The sequence below is a fragment of the Nicotiana tomentosiformis genome, chromosome 2 (assembly GCF_000390325.3).
Source record: "Nicotiana tomentosiformis chromosome 2, ASM39032v3, whole genome shotgun sequence".
Taxonomy (NCBI): Eukaryota; Viridiplantae; Streptophyta; class Magnoliopsida; order Solanales; family Solanaceae; genus Nicotiana; species Nicotiana tomentosiformis.
In genome coordinates, this window is record NC_090813.1 from 50,289,571 (window position 1) to 50,313,914 (window position 24,344).

Sequence of the window (24,344 nt, forward strand, 5' to 3'; positions counted from 1 at the left end):
GTTTTTGCACACACCATAAAATAAAGTAGTAATAGCTTAATAATAAAAGTATTTTTCTAAATTACTCTTTATCTTTCCTTAATGTTACACATAATTAATATTTAACTAATTGAAATAGTAAAGATAAATCCGAAAAAATAAATAACTTCCTTTTATCAAATATTTTAGAATACATTACCTTTTTAAATAGATTAGTATACGTACTTATATTAGTAATGCTAGTTAACTAAAGTGAATTTGAAGCATGTGCAAGTTTGAAGCCAGACAAAAGCTTTCGAATATTTTAAAAGAGAAATGACCTGTCTATCTGGATATATGTGTCTCTTATAAATGACGACTGTCGCCAACAATAAATAACACGTCAGAATGGCAACCATACTGATATGATCGATTTGGGAAATTATTGAAGTTATAAAATATTTATGCTTACTCCTATTTAATGAAAGTTTGACTGCCTTTTGGAAAAATATGGAACCACAACTTAAAAGTTTGAACGAATAGACACTTTAATCCTCTAGGTTGGCTGAAGTTCTAAATGCGCCAAATTAACTTATGAAGATTAAATAAGCATTGAATGTATTTCAACTCATGTAGCTAGTTGAATACTATTTTGCCAAAATAAACTTAGATTTTATTTGACAAACACATGTTTGACTATAGATTTTGCCTACATTTTGGCCAAATTCCAAAACCAGCTGAATAGCTAGTTTTGGACCAAAATATCACTATTATATTTTTTAAAAATTACCCAAACTTTTATATTTTATAAAAAAGCCCACCATTTATTATTTTGTAATGATGTTGCTTCGTCTTCTCGGTCATCTGATAGTGTATCATGTAGTTCATTATAAAAATGATAATTTTGTATCAAATTTATTTATTTTCAGGACTATGGTTTGCGATAATATAATGAATGTCATTGATAATGGTACTGTTGGGTATTTGTGATAGTTTTTAGAACTTGTGGGTATAAGTCATGTTTCATGTTTTTTCAAACCAAACTTCACCCAAAACAGATGTCCAAACATATTTTCATCTTCAAACTAAACCTCACCCAAATAAAATTTTTCAGAATAAATTTGGGAATCTATGGCCAAACGCTAGCTAAGATCGCTTCTCTCAAACCCTTCTGTCAGATTAGAAAGAAAACTAGTGATGCCAATTTCAACACAAATTTATCTGACAGTTCAATTTACTTATATCATGCCCCTTTTATAATTTTAAAATTTAAAAAAATGACCTTTTTATATCTATTATCAGTAAAAGACAGATCTTTCACGTCTAAAAATAAATCTCACATGTGTAAAAAAAAAAAAAAAAAAGTTAGGGCCATAAAATTTAAAATAAATTTATAAAGAGCAACAAAATCAACTCACCCTGAAAAACTCGCTTTCAACTTGTTTAAATTCAACATCACGCACCCATTTGCCAACACTAAGACATAAGGGATCAAACTTACTTTTTTGACATAAGTACGATAATTCCATGACTGAAATTTTTTTTTTCCAAAGAAAGCTTTCTAACACTAGGTTTGGATCATTGTTACCCATCGTTTTATAATGTATTGCATTGTATTGTAATGTATTGTATTGTATCATTTTATGGATACAACGTTTGAATAGATTGTATCGTTTGCTATTGTTAAATAATATTTTTGTTGTTGGTTTGATTGTATCATATAGTACTGTAACTGATAAGTTCACTAAAATACCCGCAATTATTTTAAATAAAATTTATCAAGAGTTACACATAAAAATAATTTAAGAAAATCTCTTTCTACTAATTTATCATTAATTATGTAGCTTGGAAACAAGAGCAAAAACCTGAGAAAAAAAAGTTAACTAATAATAGAAACACCAAAAAAAAACTAAAACTATGAAAAGAGACAAAGAATAGAATGGAGACTTGGATAATAAAAAGAACGGGGAAAACCAACTCTAGAAAAGATGGAAGAAGACAAAGTAGGTCAATAGGTTGGAGTAAGGATTGCAAGTGGGCCGGTCTAGGTCCCACTAAAATCGGGCCAAACGGTCAAAACCAACTCTAGAAAAGATGGAAGAAGACAAAGTAGGTCAATAGGTTGGAGTAAGGATTGCAAGTGGGCCGGTCTAGGTCCGGGCCAAGCGGGCTAAACGGGTCAGGACCGTTTGGCCCGATTTTAGTGGGCCTGGGCCGGTCTCGCGGGCCGGTTCTTAGATTTGGGCCCGTCAGGCCCGGGACCGTTTAGCCCGTCAGGCCCGGGACCGTTCAACTATAAATACCCCATATTCTTTTATTTTTTCTTACAAAATCATCAATCTATCACAATCTCTCTCTAATATATATATATATATATATATATATATATATATATATATCTTATATATAGTATATAAGATGTATATATAGCTTATTACTTATATCGATATATATTATATCGTATATATATATATATATATATATATATATATATATATATATATATATATATATATATACACACACTATATATATATCTTATATACTATATATACATCTTATATACTATATATATTCGATATTAAGTATTGAATATTAAAATTTAGGTCACAATTCTATAATAAAATTTACAAAGCATTGTCTTAGATATTTGTTTTAACATCCTTTTGTCTCTAATATCTATTTTATTTTTTATTTTTTTTAAAAATATGTTGAGCCCATTTAGCCCGCGGACCGGGACCGTTTAGCCGGACCAAACGGTCCCGGTCCCGGGCCAGTCCCTACAAAAAGCCCGTTTAGGCCCGGGACCGTTTGGCCCATTTAATTTGGGACCGGGACCGGGACCGTTTGGACCGGCCCCACTTGGCCCGGGACCGGCCCACTTGCCCTAGGTTGGTGACATGGAGTTAAAATTAAAAAAAATGATAAAATAGAATTATGGAGTAATAAGTAAGGGCATAATTAGAAAAGAAAATAGGAAACGATCGCACCACTCCCAATCGGTTGTTTCATAAAATGGGGTGTTTACCTTAAAAATTGAGTAACAATTAAACTTATATTGTGGTTTTAAGGATATGTGATTTAAACCAGCACCAATTGATAAACAACAAATTAAATAGATAACTTGGACAATAAAATAAATTAAACTGGTCCGCAAATAATACCTCGACCTCGATTCGAGATAGTCTTGAGATTAATTAATAAGAACAATGGAGGATGGAACAAACGGCGATGAACAATAAGTAAAGAAAAGAAAGTAGCATATATGTATATTCTTTTCAGTGAATCCAGTCTACAAATGATTGGACCTCCTCTTTATATAGTAGAGGAAACCTAATTATGGTATGTCTCTCATTACAGAAGGAAACTGTATAAACAGCTAGTTATCCGCTTCTGATTTGGTCCGTTCCGAGATTCACGTCATGATTTTTGACCGATCACGGATATCCGTTCCGAGATTCACGCTGTGATCTTCGACCTGTTACTGATATCACGCCATTCCATTATGATGCTCTCCTCAAAGTTGGTCATACTTGATCTCGATTGTTGCTGGCCTCGGTCTCAACGTACACTTTGATCTCTAGGCTTGATGTCTCATCTTCGAGCCCTGGTCCGACTTATTACGAGGCTGCCCTCCCCCCTCCCCCCCCCCCGCGATGCAACTCCTTTGTCTCGATCAAACAACAAAATCGAGTAGGCCTGATTTTGACCGTATACAGATAATCCCCTCGTTTCTTAAAGTGTAACGAGAAGAAACGAATTTGAGACTTCAATTTAATGATGTCAACATCGTGACGTAAGCGACTGGAGCGTCGCGCCTGCACAGTTCCCAAGGTCATTAATTAACGCAGTTAATGGTCGGCCACCAGTGCTTTCAAACCATCAAAGTGGTTATTATAAATAGGTCACCTTCATAATCTTCTCAAACTTTACTTTCAAACTTCTTCTAATCTTCAAAAGCTCTTTTATCTTCTTCAAGTTTATCAACTTTGTCGGTTTCCGTTTACCAATCTCTTATTAAAACACAAATTACGCCTTCTTCTTCCTTACACCTCATATAGCAATGGCAAAAATATCAAAGACAGTTCCTCAAGGAGAAAAGCCTCCTCATCGCGGCCAGCCAGTGACAAAACACCGGTGGAGCCACGTATCGAATAGTGCATCTCCAGGCTATGTGAACTTACTTCCAAATTTAAAGTCGAAAAACCCTCTTCGGTTCCTGGCCGATGCGAGCCAATGTCTAGATACATCTGTTCGATATCCGAAGGTGATCTCGAGCAGGTGAAAAAGGACTACCACTGGGAGAATAAAGAGGTGGTGATTCCTACCCCTGAAGAGGACATCACCACTCATGTGAAAGGGTTCTTAAGTGTGTATACTTACCCTTTCACACCGGGCTTCATCGAACCTATCGTAATCGAATTCTACCGCCAATACCGGGTAACCCTAGGCCAGATCTACCCCTATTTTTAGCGCATTGTCATTTTGCTCAGATTCTTCTCGAGCAAGATCGAGGGGATGTCTTTCACCCTCGATCATCTCATTAGGCTATACAGCCCCCGTCTTTATCGGGGTGGACTGATAAGGATTCAGCGCCGAGCCACGAAGGTGTTATTCTCGATCATGGACGAGGGCAAGGACTGAGGATGGATGTGCCGATTTGTCCGAGTCAGGACCTCCGATTTAATTCCCGCCGAGAAGATGTCATTCCCCGAAGAATGGAACATAAAGTGTAAGTAAAACTTCACCGATAACATTTGATTACTTGTTATGTTTTCGTTACCTCTTCTCATCTATATTCTTCTTTGTGGTGCAGCTTTCCCCTGGTTTCCTGGTGCAGTCCCGGACCTTGCAGGTTAGGTTTGACAATTGGTTTCAACTTCTTCGTATGCTGAGCGCTCGTGGCGTGATTTGTCCAAGGGTCGATGGGAGGCCAAAAATCATGGTAAGTTCCCCCATCCGTATTTGATGCTTTCCTGTGAAATACTTCCTTTTAACTTGATTTCTTCTCATACAGGTCTTGGAGATAGTATCGTTATGAGGCCACCTCCCCTTAGGGAAGGTGAGGTCCCGAAGTCGACCAAAGACAAGAAAAGGAAAAGGGCTTCGCCACTAGATACCCCAAGGCCCAAAAACAAATAGGGCTCGAAAGTCAAATACTGATCTCGCCGTTCTGTCTGTCGATGTAGTCCAAATGCTACGAGATGAGGACGAGGAGGGAGAAGATACCGACTGCATACTGGTGGCTCAGAAGAGGGAAAGCATCGAAGCTTCTAAAGCTGCTGAGCTTGTGACGGTCGAGGGGGTTCAGTCGGAGAAAGGTCTGAGCAGAATCCTCGAATCATCGAGTGTGGATGATGCCTCATGCCGTGATGAGCAACTGGCGGGTGGAGACCCCCGATGTGGGGATGTACCTCTAAGGGGATGATATATTTAGTGGTTGCTTTGAGGGGGTCGATGATATTTCCGACCTTGACGAATCACTCATTTTTGATGAGGCTCAGCGGTTTCTGAACCAAGTGAGTTTTAACCCATGCTACCATGCTTGCGTTTGTTCTTATTTCTCTAAGTCAGGTTCCCTTTCTTTCTGTACAGGCTATAGCGCTCCATCGAGAAGCATCTTCCAAGTACCGAGCTGAGCTAGCCCGATGTGAAGCTGATCTCAAAAAGCTTACGGAGGAAAGAAACACCCTCAAACTCCTCTATGTGCGAAAAGAAGATGAGATCATGAGTATTCGAGCTGAGCTGACAAGAGCTCATCAAGATCATACCGAGCTCATTGAGTAGGTAATGCCAATTTTTGGGAGCTTGTTATGTATTAACTTGATATTGGCGACTAACACTTTGATTCTACAGGTTCAGCAGAAGGCCGAATTGGTTGAGGAGCTTCGTGAGGAAGCAAAGATGAAAGAGGCAGAGACCTTGGGGTGGAAGCAAATCATGGACCGTCTCGACTTGGAGAAAGATGTGGTTCGGGCCCAACTGTCTTCGGTTGAGCGTCAACTCCAAGCCCAGAAAGTTAAAGAGCTCGAGACTCGGTTGGCCGCTGAGCTTGCAAGGGCCACATCCGAGGCAGAGGTGCTCGTGGCCTCCTACCGAGCCGACGCTGAAGCTGCTAACACTCAGGCAAAGGAAATATTTTATGCTGTTGAGGTTAGATTGTCTCGTGTTGCCGATCATGCTAGGCGCCAGTCCCGAAGCGAGACTCTTAAGGAGGTACATGCTCGTGGATTCGACCTCATGGCTGATATCAAAAGTGCGAAAGTTTTGGAGGACGAGGTCGGAGCTTTGTTTTCCGATGATAAAGACTCTGCGAGTGGATCCGACAGTGAAGGAGATGAAGATGAAGCTCCCGAAGATGCAGCTCCCGAGGCGGACTAGGCATTTAGTATTTTTTCTCCTTTTTGTTTTTTTTTGTGTAAGACCATGTGTGGTCTTTCTAAATACTTTGCATATATGAAAGATTCATTTTCTTTCCGTTTCGTCTCCCCGATTTCTGATTTATGATAAATTCTATTTTGTCTTATGAGAACTTTGTTGTAATCAGGTCATTGTAGCCTCTATAATAGAGTGAGCAACAGCTCGAACTTAGAGTAGAACAAACTCTTTGGTTTTTTGGTTAAGCAAAGGCGAGTCCCTGAGCTTAGCAATATGTTCGAGATTTTGATTTCGGATGGCTTGATCGAAGCCGTAATTATACTGTTTTTGTATCCGAGTTCGAGTAAGTTTCGAACTCACAGTAATAGACCCCTTAAGGTTTTATATCAAATAATGATGAATCTTCAAGCTATATTCAAGTCAATTTTATTTGAGCTCGGAATAGTGAAACTCTTAGGTCCGAATTGAGTGAGAAAAAAATCTCGAACTCTAAGTGTATTGGCCATTAGGCTCTTTAGATTGGGCCGATATGGCCTCTAAAAGATGGTTACTTTTTTCCTTTGTCGGCTTAGAAGATTTAGTAAAAATTACTTTATGCCTTCACACGTATTCTTTACCCATTGGGTTTTTTGAGGGTTTGATGTTGATTGAAACCTCTTTACTTTTTGTGCCTTAGCACGTTTGTGTTTAGATAATTTGATACCTCTTAAGGTTTTTCGAGGGCTGATTTCATCGAAGCCCTTTTGCCGAGGGTAGCCTTTTTTAACCGGTTTTTCAAAGAATTCGAAGGCCTATTTTTATTGCGGGATTCGGACGTCTCCGAGCCGCCTTAGTTTGGCCGTAGCCTTTGAGTATGCCTCTTGGGCTTATTTACCAATAAAACTTCAAACTTGTTTGAAGTGTTAGTCCCTGAGAGCGATGCCCTCGGCCGATAGATCGAGGGATACCTCTTTGAGGTCTAGTTTAGATTACTCGAATATGTCGATCCTCAATGGCAGTCTCCGAGTGTACGAGGTATATTTGTACTTGGCCCTTGAGCCATTTCTCACAAAATCATAAGTATGGAGCTTGTATAGTAGAAAAGTTTTTTTGAGACACAAGATGTTTGATATAGAAAGAATGATTCTTTGTATAATCTATACATGCGTACATGTTTTGCCATAGGGGCTCGACTAATCTTTATGGACACGGTTCAGTTGACCATTTGGCCCATTACAAAGTTTCTCTATCGAGCCCCTGGTGATGCCCCCCATTATTCGAGGTTGATTGTAAAGAAGCCTTGGATAATGTTAAATTGTCCCCAGGTAGTACATAATTGTTGCCTCATTAAAAACCTTGTCGAAAAAACCCACTTGGGACAAAAATCGATCTAAGGGAAAAAGAGTGCAACGCATGCTTTAAAACCCGAGGTCTCGATATCTTCGATCGATCATCTGCAGTGAGTTAGTATCGAATATATAAAAGAAAAAAGGGAATAAAGCCATACCTTAGCAATAATACCGTTTGAGAAGCGATATGTTCTAATTATTTGGCAGTTGTTTGCCGTCCATCGTGCTGAGCTTATAAGATCCCTTTCCGACTGTGTCGAGGACTTGGTAGGGTCCTTCCCAATTTGGGACGAGCTTTCCTTCATTAGGATCTCGAGTGTTGATGGTGACTTTCCTCAGGACTAAGTCTCCGACTCTGAAGTGGCGAAGGTTGGTTCTCCTATTGTAATATCTTTCGATTCGTTGCTTTTGTGCAGCCATTCGAACGAGTGCGGCTTGTCATTTTTCATCTAATAATTCGAGGCTAGTATTCATAGCCTCATGATTTGACTCTTTTGTTGTATGTCGAAACCTGGCATTGGGTTCCCTAATTTCGACTGGAATCAAGGCCCCAGAGCCATATACGAAGGAGAACGAGGTTGCCCTCGTACTGGACTTTGACGTTGTTCGATATGCCCAGAGAATTTCGGATAGAATTTCTCACCATTTCCCCTTAACGACATTCAACCTTTTCTTCAGGTTTTGAATGATAGTCTTGTTCGTTGATTCAACCTGTCCGTTCCCACTAGGGTAATATGGTGTTGATAACATCCTTTTTATTTTGTGGTCTTCGAGGAATTTTGTCACTTTGCTGCCGATAAATTATTTTCCATTGTCACACACTATTTTGGCAGGTATCCCAAATCGACATATGATATGATCCTAGATGAAGTCTATGACCTCTTTCTCTCTTATTTTCTCGAACGCGTGTGCTTCAACCCATTTAGAGAAATAGTCAGTCATAAATAAAATGAACTTAGCTTTACCTGGGGCCGATGGCAGAGGACCGACGATATCCATTCCCCATTTCATGAACGGCCATGGGGATAAGACTGAATGAAGTTGTTCTCTGGGATGATGGATCATCGGTGTAAACCTTTGACATTTATCACATTTTCGAACAAACCCCTTAGTGACTTTTTCCATCTAATCCCAGTAGTATCCTGCTCTAATGATTTTGTGAATCAGTGATTCGACGCCAGAGTGGTTCTTATAAGTGCCTTCATGGACTTCTCGTAGAACATAATCGGTGTCCCCTGGTCCTAAGCACACTGCCAATGGTCCATCGAATGTCCTTATGTACAATGTTTCATCTTCAACCATTGTGAATCGAGCAACTTTGGTTTGTAGGGCCCTCGACTCTTTAGGGTCCGATGGGAGCTTTCCGTTTTTCAAGTATTCAATATATTTGTTCCTCTAATCCCAGGTTAAGCTTGTAGAGTTTATCTCGGCATGACCTTCCTCGATCACGGATCTCGAGAGTTGAACGATAGTCCCCGAGCTGATCTCATCTTCCTCGACCGATGACTAGATTTGCAAGTGCATCGGCCTCACTGTTTTGTTCTCGAGGTACATGTTGTAAATTCCATTCCTTGAAACGGTGCAAGGTTACCTGCAACTTTTCCAAATACCTTTGCATTCTATCCTCTCGAACTTCGAAGATTTTGTTTACTTGGTTCACTACCAGTAAAGAGTCACACTTGGCTTCAATGACTTTTGATCCCAAGCTTTTAGCTAGCTCGAGACTTGCAATCATGGCCTCATACTTGGCCTCATCGTTAGTCAACTTAGAAGTTTTGATAGATTGCCTAATAGTGCTACCCGTGGGTGGCTTCAAAATGATGCTTAACCCGGACCCTTTCACATTTGAAGCACCGTCTGTTAAAAGGGTTCATATCACCGATGATGTACCCGATTTTAAAAAGAGTTCCTTTTCGACTTCGGGTACGAGGGTTGGCGTGAAGTTGGCCACGAAGTCTGCTAAAATTTGAGACTTGATGGCCGTCTGGGGGTTGATATTTGATATCGTACCCACTTAGTTCGACGGCCCATTTGGCCAATCAGCCCGATAGTTTGGGATTATGCAAAATATTACGAAGTGGATAAGTGGTTAATAGGCATATAGGATGACATTGAAAGTATGGTCTTAACTTTATAGATGTGCTTATTAGTGAAAGTGCCAATTTCTCCAAATGTGGATATCTAGTTTCTGCTTCTCCTAAGGTTCGACTTACATAATAAATGGAAAATTTCGTACCTTGCTCTTCTCAAACTAGGACACCACTTACCGCAATTTCTGATACTAAAAGTACAAGTAAAGTTTCTCATCTGCTTTTGGAGTGTGAAGCAGTGGTGGGCTTGATAGATATCGCTTCAATTCTTCTCATGCCTGTTGGCATTCCGGGGTCCAAGCGAAATCGTTCTTCTCTTTTAGCAGAGAGAAAAATCTGTGACTTCGATCCGACGACCTCAAAATGAATCGACCTAAGGCAGTTATCCATCCAGTTAGATTCTGCACAGTTTTTACACTGTCCACGACGGTGATGTCTTCGATGGCCTTGATTTTATCGGGGTTGATATCGATTCCCCGATTTGATACCATGAAGCCAAGGAACTTTCCCGAACCGACCTCGAATGCATATTTCTCGGGGTTGAGCTTCATGTTGTATTTCCTTAAAATCTCGAACGTTTCCTGCAAATGAGCCAAATGGTCCTCTACGCGCAGGGACTTAACTAACATGTCATCAATATAAACTTCCATTGATTTACCTATTTGTTCTTCGAATATTTTTTTACTAGGCGTTGGTAAGTAGTTCCTGCACTTTTTAGCCCGAAGGACATTATATTATAACAATATGTTCCATACTTGGTGATAAATGAAGTCTTTTCTCAGTCCTCCGGGTTCATTTGGATTTGATTGTACCCGAAATAGGCATCAAGAAAAGTAAGGATCTCGTGGCCAGCCGTGGCATCGATCATGCGATCGATGTTAGGCAGTGGAAAAGAATCTTTGGTGCACACCTTGTTTAAATCCTTATAATCTACACACATTCTAAGTTTGTTCCCTTTTTTAGGGACTGCAACTATATTGGCTAACCATTCAGGATATTTCACCTCCCGAATTGACCCGATTTTGAGAAGTTTAGTTACCTCGTCCTTTATGAATGCGTGTTTTACCTCGGATTGGGGTCTTCTCTTTTGCTTCACCGGTTTGAACCTAGGGTCCAGGCTTAGCCGATGCGTCGTTATCTCCGGTGGGATCCATGTCATGTCTAAATGGGACCAAGAAAAATAATCTATGTTATCAATAAGATATTGAATAAGCTTTTTCCTGAGTTCGGGGGTTAATCCCGTTCTCAGGTATACCTTTCGCTCGGGTAGGTACTCGATCAATATAACATGTTCCAGCTCTTCGAATCGGGAACAATAAAAGTTTGAGGGATCAGAAAATCCTCCTCTTCTTCTTCTATCTCCTGCTTCCTTGATTCGATCGAGGCTGGTGGCTATGATTGCTATTTGACTTCCTGTTTACTTTTGATGCTCGACCATTCCGAGGTTGATAGTATCGATATCGGCGTTACCTCATCGACCAAAAATATTTCCTTTGCAGTATGCTGCTACCCGTATACTATTTTTATACCGGCCGTCGTAATTTCATCATTTGGTGGAGAGTCAAAGAAACTGCCCTCATATTGTGGATCCAAGGCCTTCCGAGTAGGGCATTATATCTCATGTCGCCCTCGATTACGTGGAACTTGGTATCTTGAATGGTTCCAGTAGAATAACCTCCCCTTTAGTTGTTTCACTGGCCATATTGAAGCCGTTTAAGAACCCGATCTGCGAGCACGATATGATTTTGCAGGCTGAGTTACTCTACGACCCTCGATCGGATGATATTCGCTGAGCTACCTGGATCCACTAAAACACGCTTAACTTGAATTTTATTTAATAAGATAGAAATTACCAGAGCATCGTTGTGGGGCTGAGAGAGGCCTTCTGCTTCTTCGTCATTGAATGATAAAGTGCCTTCGGGCACATAATCTCCAGTTCATTTTTTTCCCTAGTGATTGATACCTTAGTGCATTTGAATATGGGTCCATGTGGAATGTTGACCCCACCGACGATCATATAAATGACATGTTGGGGTTCCTCTTGTTCATTTTTCCTGTTGGCGTCCCTTTCTCTAAAATAATTCTTGGCTCGATCGCTGAGGAACTCTCGAAGGTGGCCCTCATTGAATAGACGGGCTACCTCCTCCCTTAATTGTCTGCAATCCTCGATTTTGTGACCATGTGTGCCATGATACTTGCACATAAAATTTGGGTTTCTTTATGAAGGATCAGTTTGTATGGGTATAGGACACCTAGTATCTTTGATCCTTCCAATTGCCGATACAATACTCGATACATCGATGCTAAAGTTATATTATGATAATCGGGGTGCCTCTATGGGATCGGCATACTTGTCAAAACCACTTTTTCTCATAAGTCCCCGAGAATTATGTCCTCGATCACTTCTTCGATCGCTTTGGGCTGAATTGCGTCTTGAACCATTGTTCATTCGATCTGCGGTATATGTTTGATATTGGTCTCTGTTCGATCTTGGCTCCCTGTCGACGTCCCTCTAGTTTTTAATTGCCGACCTATTTGGATGTACTGAACTAGAAGGGGCTCCTAATTTGTCGTCCTCGACCCTGATCTTCGATTGATATCGATTGTGCACATCTGCCCAAGTTACAGTTGGATACTCGATCAGATTTTATTTCTACTGAGGTGATGCTATCGAACTCCGCTCGTTCAACCCTTGGGTGAAAGCTTGAACGGCCCAATCATCTGTGATCGGTGGCAACTTCATGCGTTCCATTTGAAATCGGGACACGAACTCCCTCAGCATTTCATTATCACTTTGTCTTACCTTGAAGAGGTCTGATTTCCTTGTTGCGACCTTGATGGTCCCGGCATGTGCCTTTACGAAAGAATCTGCTAACATGGCAAATGAGTCGATGGAATTTGGTGGCAGGTTGTAACACCAAATCATTGCTCCCTTTGAAAGGGTCTCTCCGAATATTTTCAATAACACTGATTCGATTTCATCATCTTCTAAATCGTTACCCTTGATGGCGCATGTATATGAAGTAACATGCTCGTTGGGATCAGTGGTCCCATTATATTTGGGTATTTCTAGCATACGAAACTTCTTTGGAATAGGCTTCGGAGCAGCACTTGGAGGAAATGACTTTTGTAAAAACTTTTTCGAATCCATTCCTTTCAAGATTGGCGGTGCCCCCGGTATCTGATCAACTTGAGAGTTTTATGTCTCCACTTTTTTATCGTTGGCTACGATTCTCTTGTCCCCTTATTCAATTTTTTTGGCGAGCTCCTCGAGCATTTTCATTACCGCAGGATCAGTCCCCGATTCGTTACCATTCGACCTTTCCTGTACTGGCTCGGTACGGCGAGTAGTTTCCGGCTCAACCCTATTCGGAGGTCTATGTTGATTTTGTACTTGAGAAATAATGGCTTGCTGAGCCTGAAGCGTCTCGAATATCACTTGGAGACTGAGTCCTTCATCTCCCCTGCCATGTGTTCCTTGGCCACTAGATCGGCCTTCTCTGCGTACACTTCATCGAGATTTGCGCCTAGGTCCGCGTTTACAGCAACGTGCAAACTAACATCGACTGGTTTGGCAACCAGTGCTCCCCCGAGATTAACCTATGGCACCTCGACTCCTGGAGCAATCACATTTTCGTTTTTACCGTGGAATCTAAGGCTATTGTCACTATGTGTGGATGCGTTTTGTGAGTTTGACATGTTTTAACCTAAAAGCAAAGATACTTGACAAGAACAAGCGTAAAATAGTGAGTTTTACGAGAATCAGTACTGAACAATCACTATTATCCTTAGCCCCACGGTGGGCGCCAAACTGTTTACCTTAAAAATTGAGTAACAATTAAACTTATATTATGGTTTTAAGGATATGTGATTTAAACCAGCACCAATTGATAAACAACAAATTAAATAGATAACTTGGACAATAAAATAAATCAAATCGGTCCGCAAATAATACCTCGACCTCGATTCGAGATAGTCTTGAGATTAGTTAATAAGAACAATGGAGGATGGACCAAACGACGATGAACAGTAAGTAAAGCAAAGAAAGCAGCGTATATGTATATTCTTTTCAGTGAATCCTGTCTACAAATGATTGGACCTCCTCTTTATATAGTAGAGGAGACCTAATTATGGTATGTCTCTTATTACAGATGGAAACCGTATAAACAGCTAGTTATCTGCTTCTGATTTGGTCCGTTCCGAGATTCACGCCATGATCCTCTACCGATCACGGATATCCGTTCCGAGATTCACGCCATGATCTTCGACCTGTTACTGATATCTCGCTATTCCGTTATTATGCTCCCCTCGAAGTCGGTCATACTTGATCTCGATTGTTGCTGGCCTCGGTCTCAATGTACACTTCGATCTCTAGGCTTGATGTCTTATCTTCGAGTCCTGGTCCGATTTATTACGAGGCTATCCCCCGATGCAACTCCCTTGTCTCGATCAAACAGAAAAATCGGGTAGGTCCGATTTTAACCGTATACATGGGGCTTTTGGTTGTTCCGAAATAATGGATTTAACAATACGATACAATCAATTTTAAATAAACAATCAAAACAAATATTATTTTAAGATAACAATATAATACGATACAATGAGTAACAACCATCCAAACAAGTTGTAAAGTAGCAAATAGCAATGCCGAGATACTTATTTGGACATCAATATCGATTCCTTGTGATTCAAAATAAGTGCTCATTAAAGGTTTTGACAGATTCATTACAAAAATTATTTAATAACATTAATCATTTGAATTATTTTGACTAAAGTAGATCATTTACTGAAGTAAAGCTCCTTAGACTTTTTAGATCACTAGTCTTAGAGTACGCGCTTTGCGCGTGTAACCCGTCTTAATAAATTATATGCTTTTTATAGTGAAAATTATGTTTAGGTTACAAAAAAAAAAGTTTACAAGAAAAGAATTCTTGAAAATAATAATTGTTGATCCTATTTAGTCAATTACTCAAGAAGGAAAAAATTCTACCCCATATAAGTTCTCAATCTACCATCTTAATTACTCTGTTCAACTTTATATTTCTCCTAGTTTTATAATTTTATTACTTCAATTTCATAAATTATCATGCTTTCTTTTTAGTTTCAACAAGAACATATAACCTTATTGGAAATTTAAAAGTTAACTAAAAATAATTGGAAAGTTATATATTCTCAAGCTCATTCTAAAAGACCTAAATTAATTGATATAAGAGGTCTATTCAAATATTTTTTTTTCTTAATCGATAAAAAATATTGTATAAGTTATTCCAACAAATTAAAAAAATTTACTATCACAAAATAGCATCCATAATCTACTCTTTTTTTTTAGAGAGGTTTATTTCTCCATCCATAACCATGCATCTAGCAGATTCTACATCTGAATGTATCATATATTATCTTTTATATTTACCGAGTTTTATGGACAATCAAATATTGTCTTTTATCTACTCCTGCTTGTCATCGCTCGATCACTTTCTTTTTCACTAAGTGATTGATTAGGGACCTTAGCGTACGATCTTGGCTAGTTTTCTCTCAACTTTTGATCTTAGAATCCAAAAATATTATCTTTACAAACGATCTAGGCCTGTATTCGGAGTTTTCTTGGGGTTGGTAAGGCGAAATTAGGCCACCCTATTGTCTATAGCCGTGCATTTGTCCTTCATGCTAGTTAGCATAATATGAAAAACAAATTTTAATGTATCTTCTAATAATTGCTTATAGTTTCATACACATTAAACCAAAATAAATATAAATCGGCTCATGAAGGTAGAAGATAATAAAATTTATTGTATATATTCATGTTCGTATAACGAATAACAAAAATAAAGAAATACAATAGAATAATACTATATTCTTTATGTTAGCTTTAGCTAAATAGTAAATGGAATAGAAAAGGATATTCAGACTTTTTATTCAAGTAACTCGGTATAGGACCATAGGTATATAATTTTTTTATGCACAACCAAACCAAAAAAAAGAGTTATAGACAGCTTTTTCTAGAATTTAAATATATTGTGAAAAAACTTTCTTGTTCAACATCATACTTTTAAAATGAGTTGATGAAAAACATATAATATAAAATATGTGAAACTTCTTTGGAATAGGCTTCGGAGCCGCACTTGGAGGAAACGACTTTTGTACAAACTTTTTCGAATCCATTCTTTTCAAGATTAGCGGTGCCCCCGGTATCTGATCAACTCGAGAGTTGTATGTCTTCATTTTTTTATCGTTGACTTCAATTCTCTTGTCCCCTAATTCAATTCTTTTGGCGAGCTCCTCGAGCATTTTCATTACCGCAGGATCAGTCCTCGATTCGTTACCATTCGACCTTTCCTGTACTGGCTCGGTACAACGAGTAGTTTCCGGCTCAACCCTATTCGGAACTCTATGTTGATTTTGTAATTGAGCAATAGCGGCTTGCTGAGCCTAAAGCGTCTCGAATATCACTTGGAGACTGAGTCCTTCATCTCCCCTGCCATGTGTTCCTTGGCAACTAGATCGGCCTTCTCTGCGTACACTTCCATCGAGATTTGCGCCTAGGTCCGCGTTTAGAGCAATGTGCAAACTGACATCGACTGGGTTGTCAACCGGTGCTCCCCCGAGATTAACCTGTGGCACCTTGACTCCTGGAGCAATCACATTTTCGTTTTTACCGTGGAATCGGAGGCTATTGTCACTGTGTGTGGATGCGTTTTGTGAGTTTGACATGTTTTAACCTAAAAGCAAAGATACTTGACAAGAACAAGCGTAAAATAGTGAGTTTTACCAGAATCAGTACTGAACAATCACTATTATCCTTAGCCCCACGGTGGGCGCCAAATTGTTTACCTTAAAAATTGAGTAACAATTAAACTTATATTGTGGTTTTAAGGATATGTGATTTAAACCAGCATCAATTGATAAACAACAAATTAAATAGATAACTTGGACAATAAAATAAATCAAACCGGCCCGCAAATAATACCTCGACCTCGATTCGAGATAGTCTTGAGATTAGTTAATAAGAACAATGGAGGATGGAACAAACGGCGATGAACAGTAAGTAAAGCAAAGAAAGCAGCATATATGTATATTCTTTTCAGTGAATCCTGTCTACAAATGATTGGACCTCCTCTTTATATAGTAGAGGAGACCTAATTATGGTATGTCTCTTATTACATAAGAAAACCGTATAAACAGCTAGTTATCTGCTTCTGATTTGGTCCGTTCCGAGATTCACGCCATAATTTTCGACCGATCACGGATATCTGTTCCGAGATTCACGTTGTGATCTTCGACCTGTTACTGATATCTCGCCATTCCGTTATTATGCTCCCCTCGAAGTCGGTCATACTTGATCTCGATTGTTGCTGGCCTCGGTCTCAACATACACTTCGATCTCTAGGCTTGATGTCTCATCTTCGAGCCCTCGTCCGATTTATTACGAGGCTATCCCCCGATTTTGACCGTATACATGGGGCTTTTGGTTGTTCCGGAATAATGGATTTAATAATATGATACAATTAATTTTAAATAGACAATCAAAATAAATATTATTTTAGGATAACAATACAATACGATACAATGGGTAACAACCATCCAAACAAGTTGTAAAGTAGCAAATAGCAATGCCGAGATACTTATTTGGACATCAATATTGATTCCTTGTGATTCAAAATAAGTGCTCATTAAAGGTTTTGACAGATTCATTACAAAAATTATTTAATAACATTAATCATTTGAATTATTTTGACTAAAGCTAGATCATTTACTGAAGTAAAGCTCCTTAGACTTTTTAGATCATTTACTGTGGAGTAAAGCTCCTTAGACTTTTTAGATCACTAGTCTTAGAGTACGCGCTTTGCGCGTGTAACTTGTCTCAATGAATTATATGTTTTTTATAGTGAAAATTATGTTTAGGTTACAAAATAAAAGTTTACAAGAAAAGAATCTTAAAAATAATAATTGTTGATCCTATTTAGCCAATTACTCAAGAAGGAAGAAATTCTACCCCATATAAGTTCTCAATCTACCATCTTAATTACTCTGTTCAACTTAATATTTCTCCTAGTTTTATAATTTTATTACTTCAATTTCATAAATTATCATGCTTTTTTTTTTTAGTTTCAACAAGAACATATAACCTTATTGGAGATTTAAAAGTTAACTAAAAATAATTTGAAAGTTATATATTCTCAAGCTCATTCTAAAAGACATAAATTAATTGATATAAGAGGTCTATTCAAATATTTCTTTCTTAATCGATAAAAAATATTGTAGAAGTTATTCTAACAAATTAAAAAAAATTTACTATCACAAAATAGCATCCATATTCTACTCTTTTTTTTAGAGAGGTTTATTTCTCCATCCATAACCATGCATCTAGCAGATTCTACATCTGAATGTATCAAATGTTATCTTTTATATTTACCGAGTTTTATGGACAATCAAATATTGTCTTTTATCTACTCCTGGTTGTCATCGCTCGATCACTTTCTTTTTCACTAAGTGATTGATTAGGGACCTTAGCGTACGATCTTGGCTATTTTTCTCTCAACTTTTGATCTTAGAACCCAAAAATATTATCTGTACAAACGATCTAGGCCTGTATTCGGAGTTTTTTTGGGGTTGGTAAGGCGAAATTTGGCCACCCTATTGTCTATAGCCGTGCATTTGTCCTTCATGCTAGTTAGCATAATATGAAAAATAAATTTTAATGTATCTTCTAATAATTGCTTATAGTTTCATACACATTAAACCAAAATAAATATAAATCGGCTCATGAAGGTAGAAGATAATAAAATTTATTGTATATATTCATGTTCGTATAACGAATAACAAAAATAAAGAAATACAATAGAATAATACTATATTCTTTATGTTAGCTTTAGCTAAATAGTAAATGGAATAGAAAAGGATATTGAGACTTTTTATTCAAGTAACTCGGTATAGGACCATAGGTGTATAAATCTTTTATGCACAACCAAACAAAAAAAAAAAAGAGTTATAGACAGCTTTTTCTCGAATTTAAATATAATATGGAAAAATTTTCATGTTCAACATCATACTTTTAAAATGAGTTGATGAAAAATATATAATATAAAATATGTGACTTTAATATTATCGATATGAAATTAAAGAGGTGCAACAATAATTCCCCCAAAAGCAAAAATAAGACGTAAGATATATGTTAATATCTCTATCCATATACTCTCTTCTATTTGTGGTTAGAGAATACTGGAGCATCTACACGTTATTGTTATAGTTTTATTTATAGAAAAAAAGAAGTAAGATATTAACAATTTAAAATAAGAAAAGATTTATAAGGAAAAGAATTTATTGATTTTAATTTCCTAAATATTAGGACTTTTTACCTAATTTAATAAGAAAATATTTAATAACCAAAATTTTAGTTGATTTTAAAGTGCTAGATCTTAAGAAAGTTAAAAACAAATTATAACTTTGTCTAATGTGAAACCTTTTTCTAAAGGGTAAAAAAGGCGAACGATATTTCGTTAAGGGCCTTCGTGCTTTTAATATAGTATAGATACGGGAGTAAAACTCCTTATACTTTTTAGATCATTTACTTGAGTATAGCTATACTAGGGAAAACATATTGACATCTTTTTTACGTTTAAGCTATATTTGTTTTGGACAAAAAAAGAAAGTAGTTCATTCCATACTTCTAGCTCTATATTTGGGTATGTCGTTGGATATATACAGTTAAATCTCTCTATAACAGTCTCGTTTGTACCGAATATTTTTGGATGTTATAGCGAAGTAATGTTATAGAGAACATATATTATAACATAACATAAAAATTGATTCCGAAAAAGCTTGACTTTTATAGAGAAGTGTTGTTATATAGAGATGTTGTTATAAATAGGTTTGACTGTATTAGATTTTTTCCAATGCTGATTATATTATTTGTCTACAAACTAGAGAACATCCAAAGCAATTCATGATCTTTTAGATTTTAGAGTTCGATCCCCTTTTTTTAAAAATCTTTTTGAGCGGAGAAATGCAAGAACTATATAAATAAACTCACTATAGGGAATAGATGGCCACCAGTTCCCTTAGTGACGGTACAAGTCAACTCCCAACAGCTGTAAAGTTGCTACCTGCACACGCAACAGTGCAAAACTAGTGCAACAGTCAACTTTATAGGGAATGCCATTTACCTATCTTACTTGCATCATATAAATAATGTCACAAATAAATTACTAACATCAAGTAAAGGTAAACCAAAACACTTACACATTCAGAATCGAGTCAAGAAATTCTCTCAAGTCTGTGTCAATCTCGCAAGTGATTCTCAAGGGCATCAAGAATAAAGAACAACATAACGAAGGACCAATTTCCTGTATTGAGTCATTACATGTCTTTAGTTGTGTTGCACCTTTGTTAAAGCACTTTACTTGTAATTCCTACTTAGCTTAGTTAGAAGCATTGTGTAGGAAATTATTATAAAATCATAAGCCTTGTGTTTGTGTCTTGGCTAGAGTTAGTGGAGTTGTAAGTCTTTGTAATAGAGTTATTACAAAGTAGCTTGTAATAGAGCTGTTACAAGTTAGTGAGGGATTAAGAGGTTAATTCCTAGGTTACAATAGATTGTAATCTAAAATTTGCTCGGTAGTGAAGTTGAAATCCTACAAGGGTAGGTCGTAGTTTTTAATCCCGTAATTTGGGAGTTTTTCACGTAAAATTTTATTGTGTCATTTACTTACTGATGTGTGCGTGCGTTATGTTGGAACTTATAGAGAACCTGGTTCTCTATATAGTTTGGTGGACCCTTAGTTTCTATGAGGGTGCTTAACGGGCAGATAATTATGCTTAACGGTTTGACTTATTGGTTATCAGATTATAAATATAGTAATCCGCTAGCCATCCGATAAGATAACGGGCGGATTGGTATCAGATTAACGATTATCGGGCGGTTTATCGTCGAAACCAAATAGAAATATTTTGGTATAATATTGAAATAGATTCTTTTTTATGGGTGGTTTTGTTGGCTAACTTCCTGTACGTATTCTAACAGACTTGATGAGCTGGATTTAATTGAAAATTATGGTGGGAAAGTTATAAATTGGAATGGACGTCGAGTCTTAAGAGTTCTTGCTACTTCAAGATCCATAGGAAAGTGTAAATATAAAAATTCTTAACAGGTTAACGATTTATCCGATAAAATAATTTTAGTAATTCGCTCCCAAATCGTTAAGCGGTTAATTATAAAATCTCAATCTGTTCACCATCCATTACCCTGATAATCTGATACCAATAATCCAATAAGTCATCGATTCAGTTCGGTTAACAGTTTTGATTTGATTTTGAACAACCCTAATGTAGCTAGTTGAATACTAAGATCGCTTCACTCAAACCCTTTTGTTAGATTAGAAAGAAAACTAGTGATGACAATTTCAACACAACTTTATGTGACAGTTCAATTTGCTTATATCATGTCCCTTTTATTATTTTAAAATTAAGAAAATGATCTTTTTAGATTTCTTATCTGTAAAAGACAGATCTCTCACGTCTAAAAGTAAATTTCACATGTGTAAAAAATAATTAGGGCCATAAAACTTAAAATAAATTTGTAAAGAGCGACAAAATCAAGTGACCTTGAAAAAACTCGCTCTCAACTTGTTTAAATTCAACATCACTCACCCATTTGCCAACACTGAGACATAAGGGTGCAAACTTGCTTTTTTGACATAAAGTACGATAATTCCATGACTGAAATTCCCTTTTTCCAAAGAAAACTTTCTGAAGTTGCAAATAGCAATGCCGCGATACTTATTTGGACATCAATATCGGTTCCTTGTGATTCAAAATAAGTGTTCATTAAATGTTTTGACAGATTCATTACAAAAATTATTTAATAACATTAATCGTTTGAATTATTTTGACTAAAGCTAGATCATTTACTGAAGTAAAGCTCCTTAGATTTTTTAGATAATTTACTGGAGTAAAGCTATACTAGAAAAAAAAAATTGACGTCTTCTTTACTTTTAAGCTATATTTGTTTTGGACAAAAAAAGAAAATAGTTCATTCCATACTTCTGGCTCTATATTTGGGTATGTCGTTGGATATATACAGTTAAACCTCTCTATAACAGTCTCGTTTGTACCGAATATTTTTGGATGTTATAGCGAAGTAATGTTATAGAGAACATATATTATAACATAACATAAAATTGGTTCAGAAAAAACTTGACTTTTATAGAGAAGTATTGTTATATAGAGGTTTGACTGTATTAGATTTTCTCCAAACGCTGATTATATTATTTGTCTACAAACTAGAGAACATCCAAAGCAATTCATGATCTTTTAGATTTTAGAGTTCGATCCCCCTTTTTAAAAAATCGTTTTGAGCGGAGAAATGCAAGAACTATATAAATAAATTCACTATAGGGGAAATTACAAGTTTTATCAAAATCTGACACTCCATATTATAAGACAAGAAACATACAGTATTTATTTCCGGATAGAATATTCGTTTTCACTCGAAGCACCAGATATATAGGAACTACTGGTTATTCTTTCGAAGAAGACAAATAACAGAAATATTTCCCCTTATTCTAAATGGGTACACAATCCCCTTATTCATTACATACAAATATAACTTGTGTACACATAACATGATCTAACGAATCCTAGCCTTGGGCGAAGTTCCTTTGGTTGTAACAGTCCAAGTTGTCCCCAGGAGCAACATTCAACATACCACAATACCTCCTGTAGTATCCAATTCGATCTTCCACTGCGGCATTCGGACCTACGCCACATTCAATTCCACCGTTAATAATGTTGGTAATTACACCGTAACCAGGTGCTCGATTCGCCGACTGATCAGCGGCGGACGGAGTCCAACTACCGATGATAACGTCGTGGCTTGATGGCTTATTATCCTGTGGTGTCATCCAGAACCATATAGCTGTTTTGAATGATATAGTAGCATCTGTAGCTACTAAATCTGGGTTGTTAACTAGGTCTTGTCTAATTGCATTTCCAGCTTTCTCATAGTTATTTTGGCTGCAAAAGTTTATCATTTCAAAATCAGTCATTATGGCACTAAATATATGCATTTTCAGTGTTCTTATTTAATACTCCGTATGAAACAGATATAGAGAAATGACCCTTAATATAATTGCCCCTGTCAAAGGTCATTTAAGGTGATTTTTCAACAATTGGTATTCTATTGATCTTTCTTACGTACTTTGTCAATTGGATGGGTCCTCTACCATAATATCTGTCACTCTGGTCATTTTGCCTAACAAAGCAATATCCTCCTGTAAAAGGTTCTGCACTCAGGGAACCACCTGCGAAAGAACAAATGTTACACCTTCTAATAATAAGTGGAATTAGTAACATAAAAAATAAACCAGACAACTTGGTAAATTGCACCCGATCGATAGACACTTTCATATATTGATTCAGTACTACAATGCAAACAGAGTCAAAAACAAATTAGCAGCATTGCTAAGATTACAGTTGAGGGATGATAAGTCAAATTACCTGTAGTTTCATGAGAAGTTTGACCGAAAAAGGCAGCAATTTCTTTCCTACGGGCAGTATCATCACCACTAGTTCCAAAACCAGGAAAGGAATTGGCAGCAGCTATGAATGCATCATAAGTATAGAAGCCATTGGCAGGACATCTACCGTCGTTCCTATTCTTCAGCATCTCGTTGAACAAGTCATTCGTTACAATTGAGCCAATGCCTTGTGCCAAGCTCCCTGTTAGGAACAGGAAAAACACACAACAAAACAATGTCAGTGGTGATCCAGAAAACTCCATTTTCCTCTCTTCTTTCTTATGCTTTTTGAGTTAGAACTTTTAGTTATGTGTGTGGGTATTTATAGGACTCAGATTTAAGGTAGGCAGAGACTTTTCAACTAATAAGATTAAATGGGGCTTTGATTAATTTGTTAAATGTCAGTTTTCCACATCGTAGTTGTCAAGTTTGCGTCTTGTTTGGGTCATATACGTGTTTCATCATAAATGGCCGATACTGTGAAGAGAGGCACCCGGAGTTCTTCCAAGATACTTCCTCCGTTCACTTTTAATTAATTTGTATGCCCGTAAGAAATAATAAATAAATTACATAATTTATCATGATACTCATATTAATTAGTATATAATTTTAATGAATTTGAAAAATGATTTGAAATGACCAAAGGACAAAACAAGAAAAATAAATTACTTTTCTCTTCATACACGAAAGTGGACAAGTAAAAGTGAAAATCTATTTTTAAAATAAGGACAAATAAAACTGAACTGAGGAGTAAATAGCAAGGAAATAAATATAAAATTTTCTTTTCAGATACAGACTACAGTAACCTAAGCGATATACATGTGACGCTAGGAATATTGATAGCATTCTATTGGATGTACTCAAATTTAGTGCGTCTAAAACGAATTACAAAATATTTAAAAATAATGTAACTTTAATTTTTTTTAATTTATCCTCAATGAGATGATTTAAAATATCAGAAATTTCTTTTAGCAAAGTGACGTCCTTGAGTGAAGTAGGGAACTTGCCACTCGTTACCAGGGCCACAAATATATTGAACTGAACTGGCTTTATGCACAATCTCGCCACTCTAATGTACA

General features: G+C 37.0%; 2 protein-coding genes across 2 annotated transcripts; one reads left to right on the top strand and one right to left on the bottom strand.

The window, feature by feature from the left end:
- The first annotated feature begins 4,659 nt into the window (after window positions 1–4,659).
- LOC138904782 (uncharacterized) lies at window positions 4,660–6,339 on the top strand. Its single transcript, XM_070193286.1, has 6 exons — window positions 4,660–4,690; window positions 4,775–4,813; window positions 4,976–5,020; window positions 5,148–5,368; window positions 5,554–5,664; window positions 5,815–6,339. The coding sequence occupies exons 1-6, from the start codon at window positions 4,660–4,662 to the stop codon at window positions 6,337–6,339; spliced, it is 972 nt and encodes a 323-aa protein (XP_070049387.1).
- Window positions 6,340–22,157: 15,818 nt separating this feature from the next.
- Window positions 22,158–23,571, bottom strand: LOC104088604 (acidic endochitinase P). The gene is made up of 3 exons (XM_009593309.2): window positions 23,246–23,571; window positions 22,947–23,049; window positions 22,158–22,762 (listed from the first exon to the last, which is right to left on the bottom strand). The coding sequence occupies exons 1-3, from the start codon at window positions 23,526–23,528 to the stop codon at window positions 22,387–22,389; spliced, it is 762 nt and encodes a 253-aa protein (XP_009591604.1). The 5' UTR covers window positions 23,529–23,571; the 3' UTR covers window positions 22,158–22,386.
- Window positions 23,572–24,344: the final 773 nt, after the last annotated feature.

Coding starts and splice junctions, on each gene's coding strand:
- LOC104088604 (XM_009593309.2), bottom strand. CDS start 23,528: ATGGAGTTTTCTGGATCACCACTGACATTGTTTTGTTGTGTGTTTTTC. Junction 23,050..23,245: donor AACTTCTCATGAAACTACAG/GTAATTTGACTT, acceptor GTTCTTTCGCAG/GTGGTTCCCTGAGTGCAGAA. Junction 22,763..22,946: donor GGACCCATCCAATTGACAAA/GTACGTAAGAAA, acceptor AAACTTTTGCAG/CCAAAATAACTATGAGAAAG.
- LOC138904782 (XM_070193286.1), top strand. CDS start 4,660: ATGTCATTCCCCGAAGAATGGAACATAAAGT. Junction 5,021..5,147: donor GCCACCTCCCCTTAGGGAAG/GTGAGGTCCCGA, acceptor CTGTCGATGTAG/TCCAAATGCTACGAGATGAG. Junction 5,369..5,553: donor GAGACCCCCGATGTGGGGAT/GTACCTCTAAGG, acceptor CTTTCTGTACAG/GCTATAGCGCTCCATCGAGA.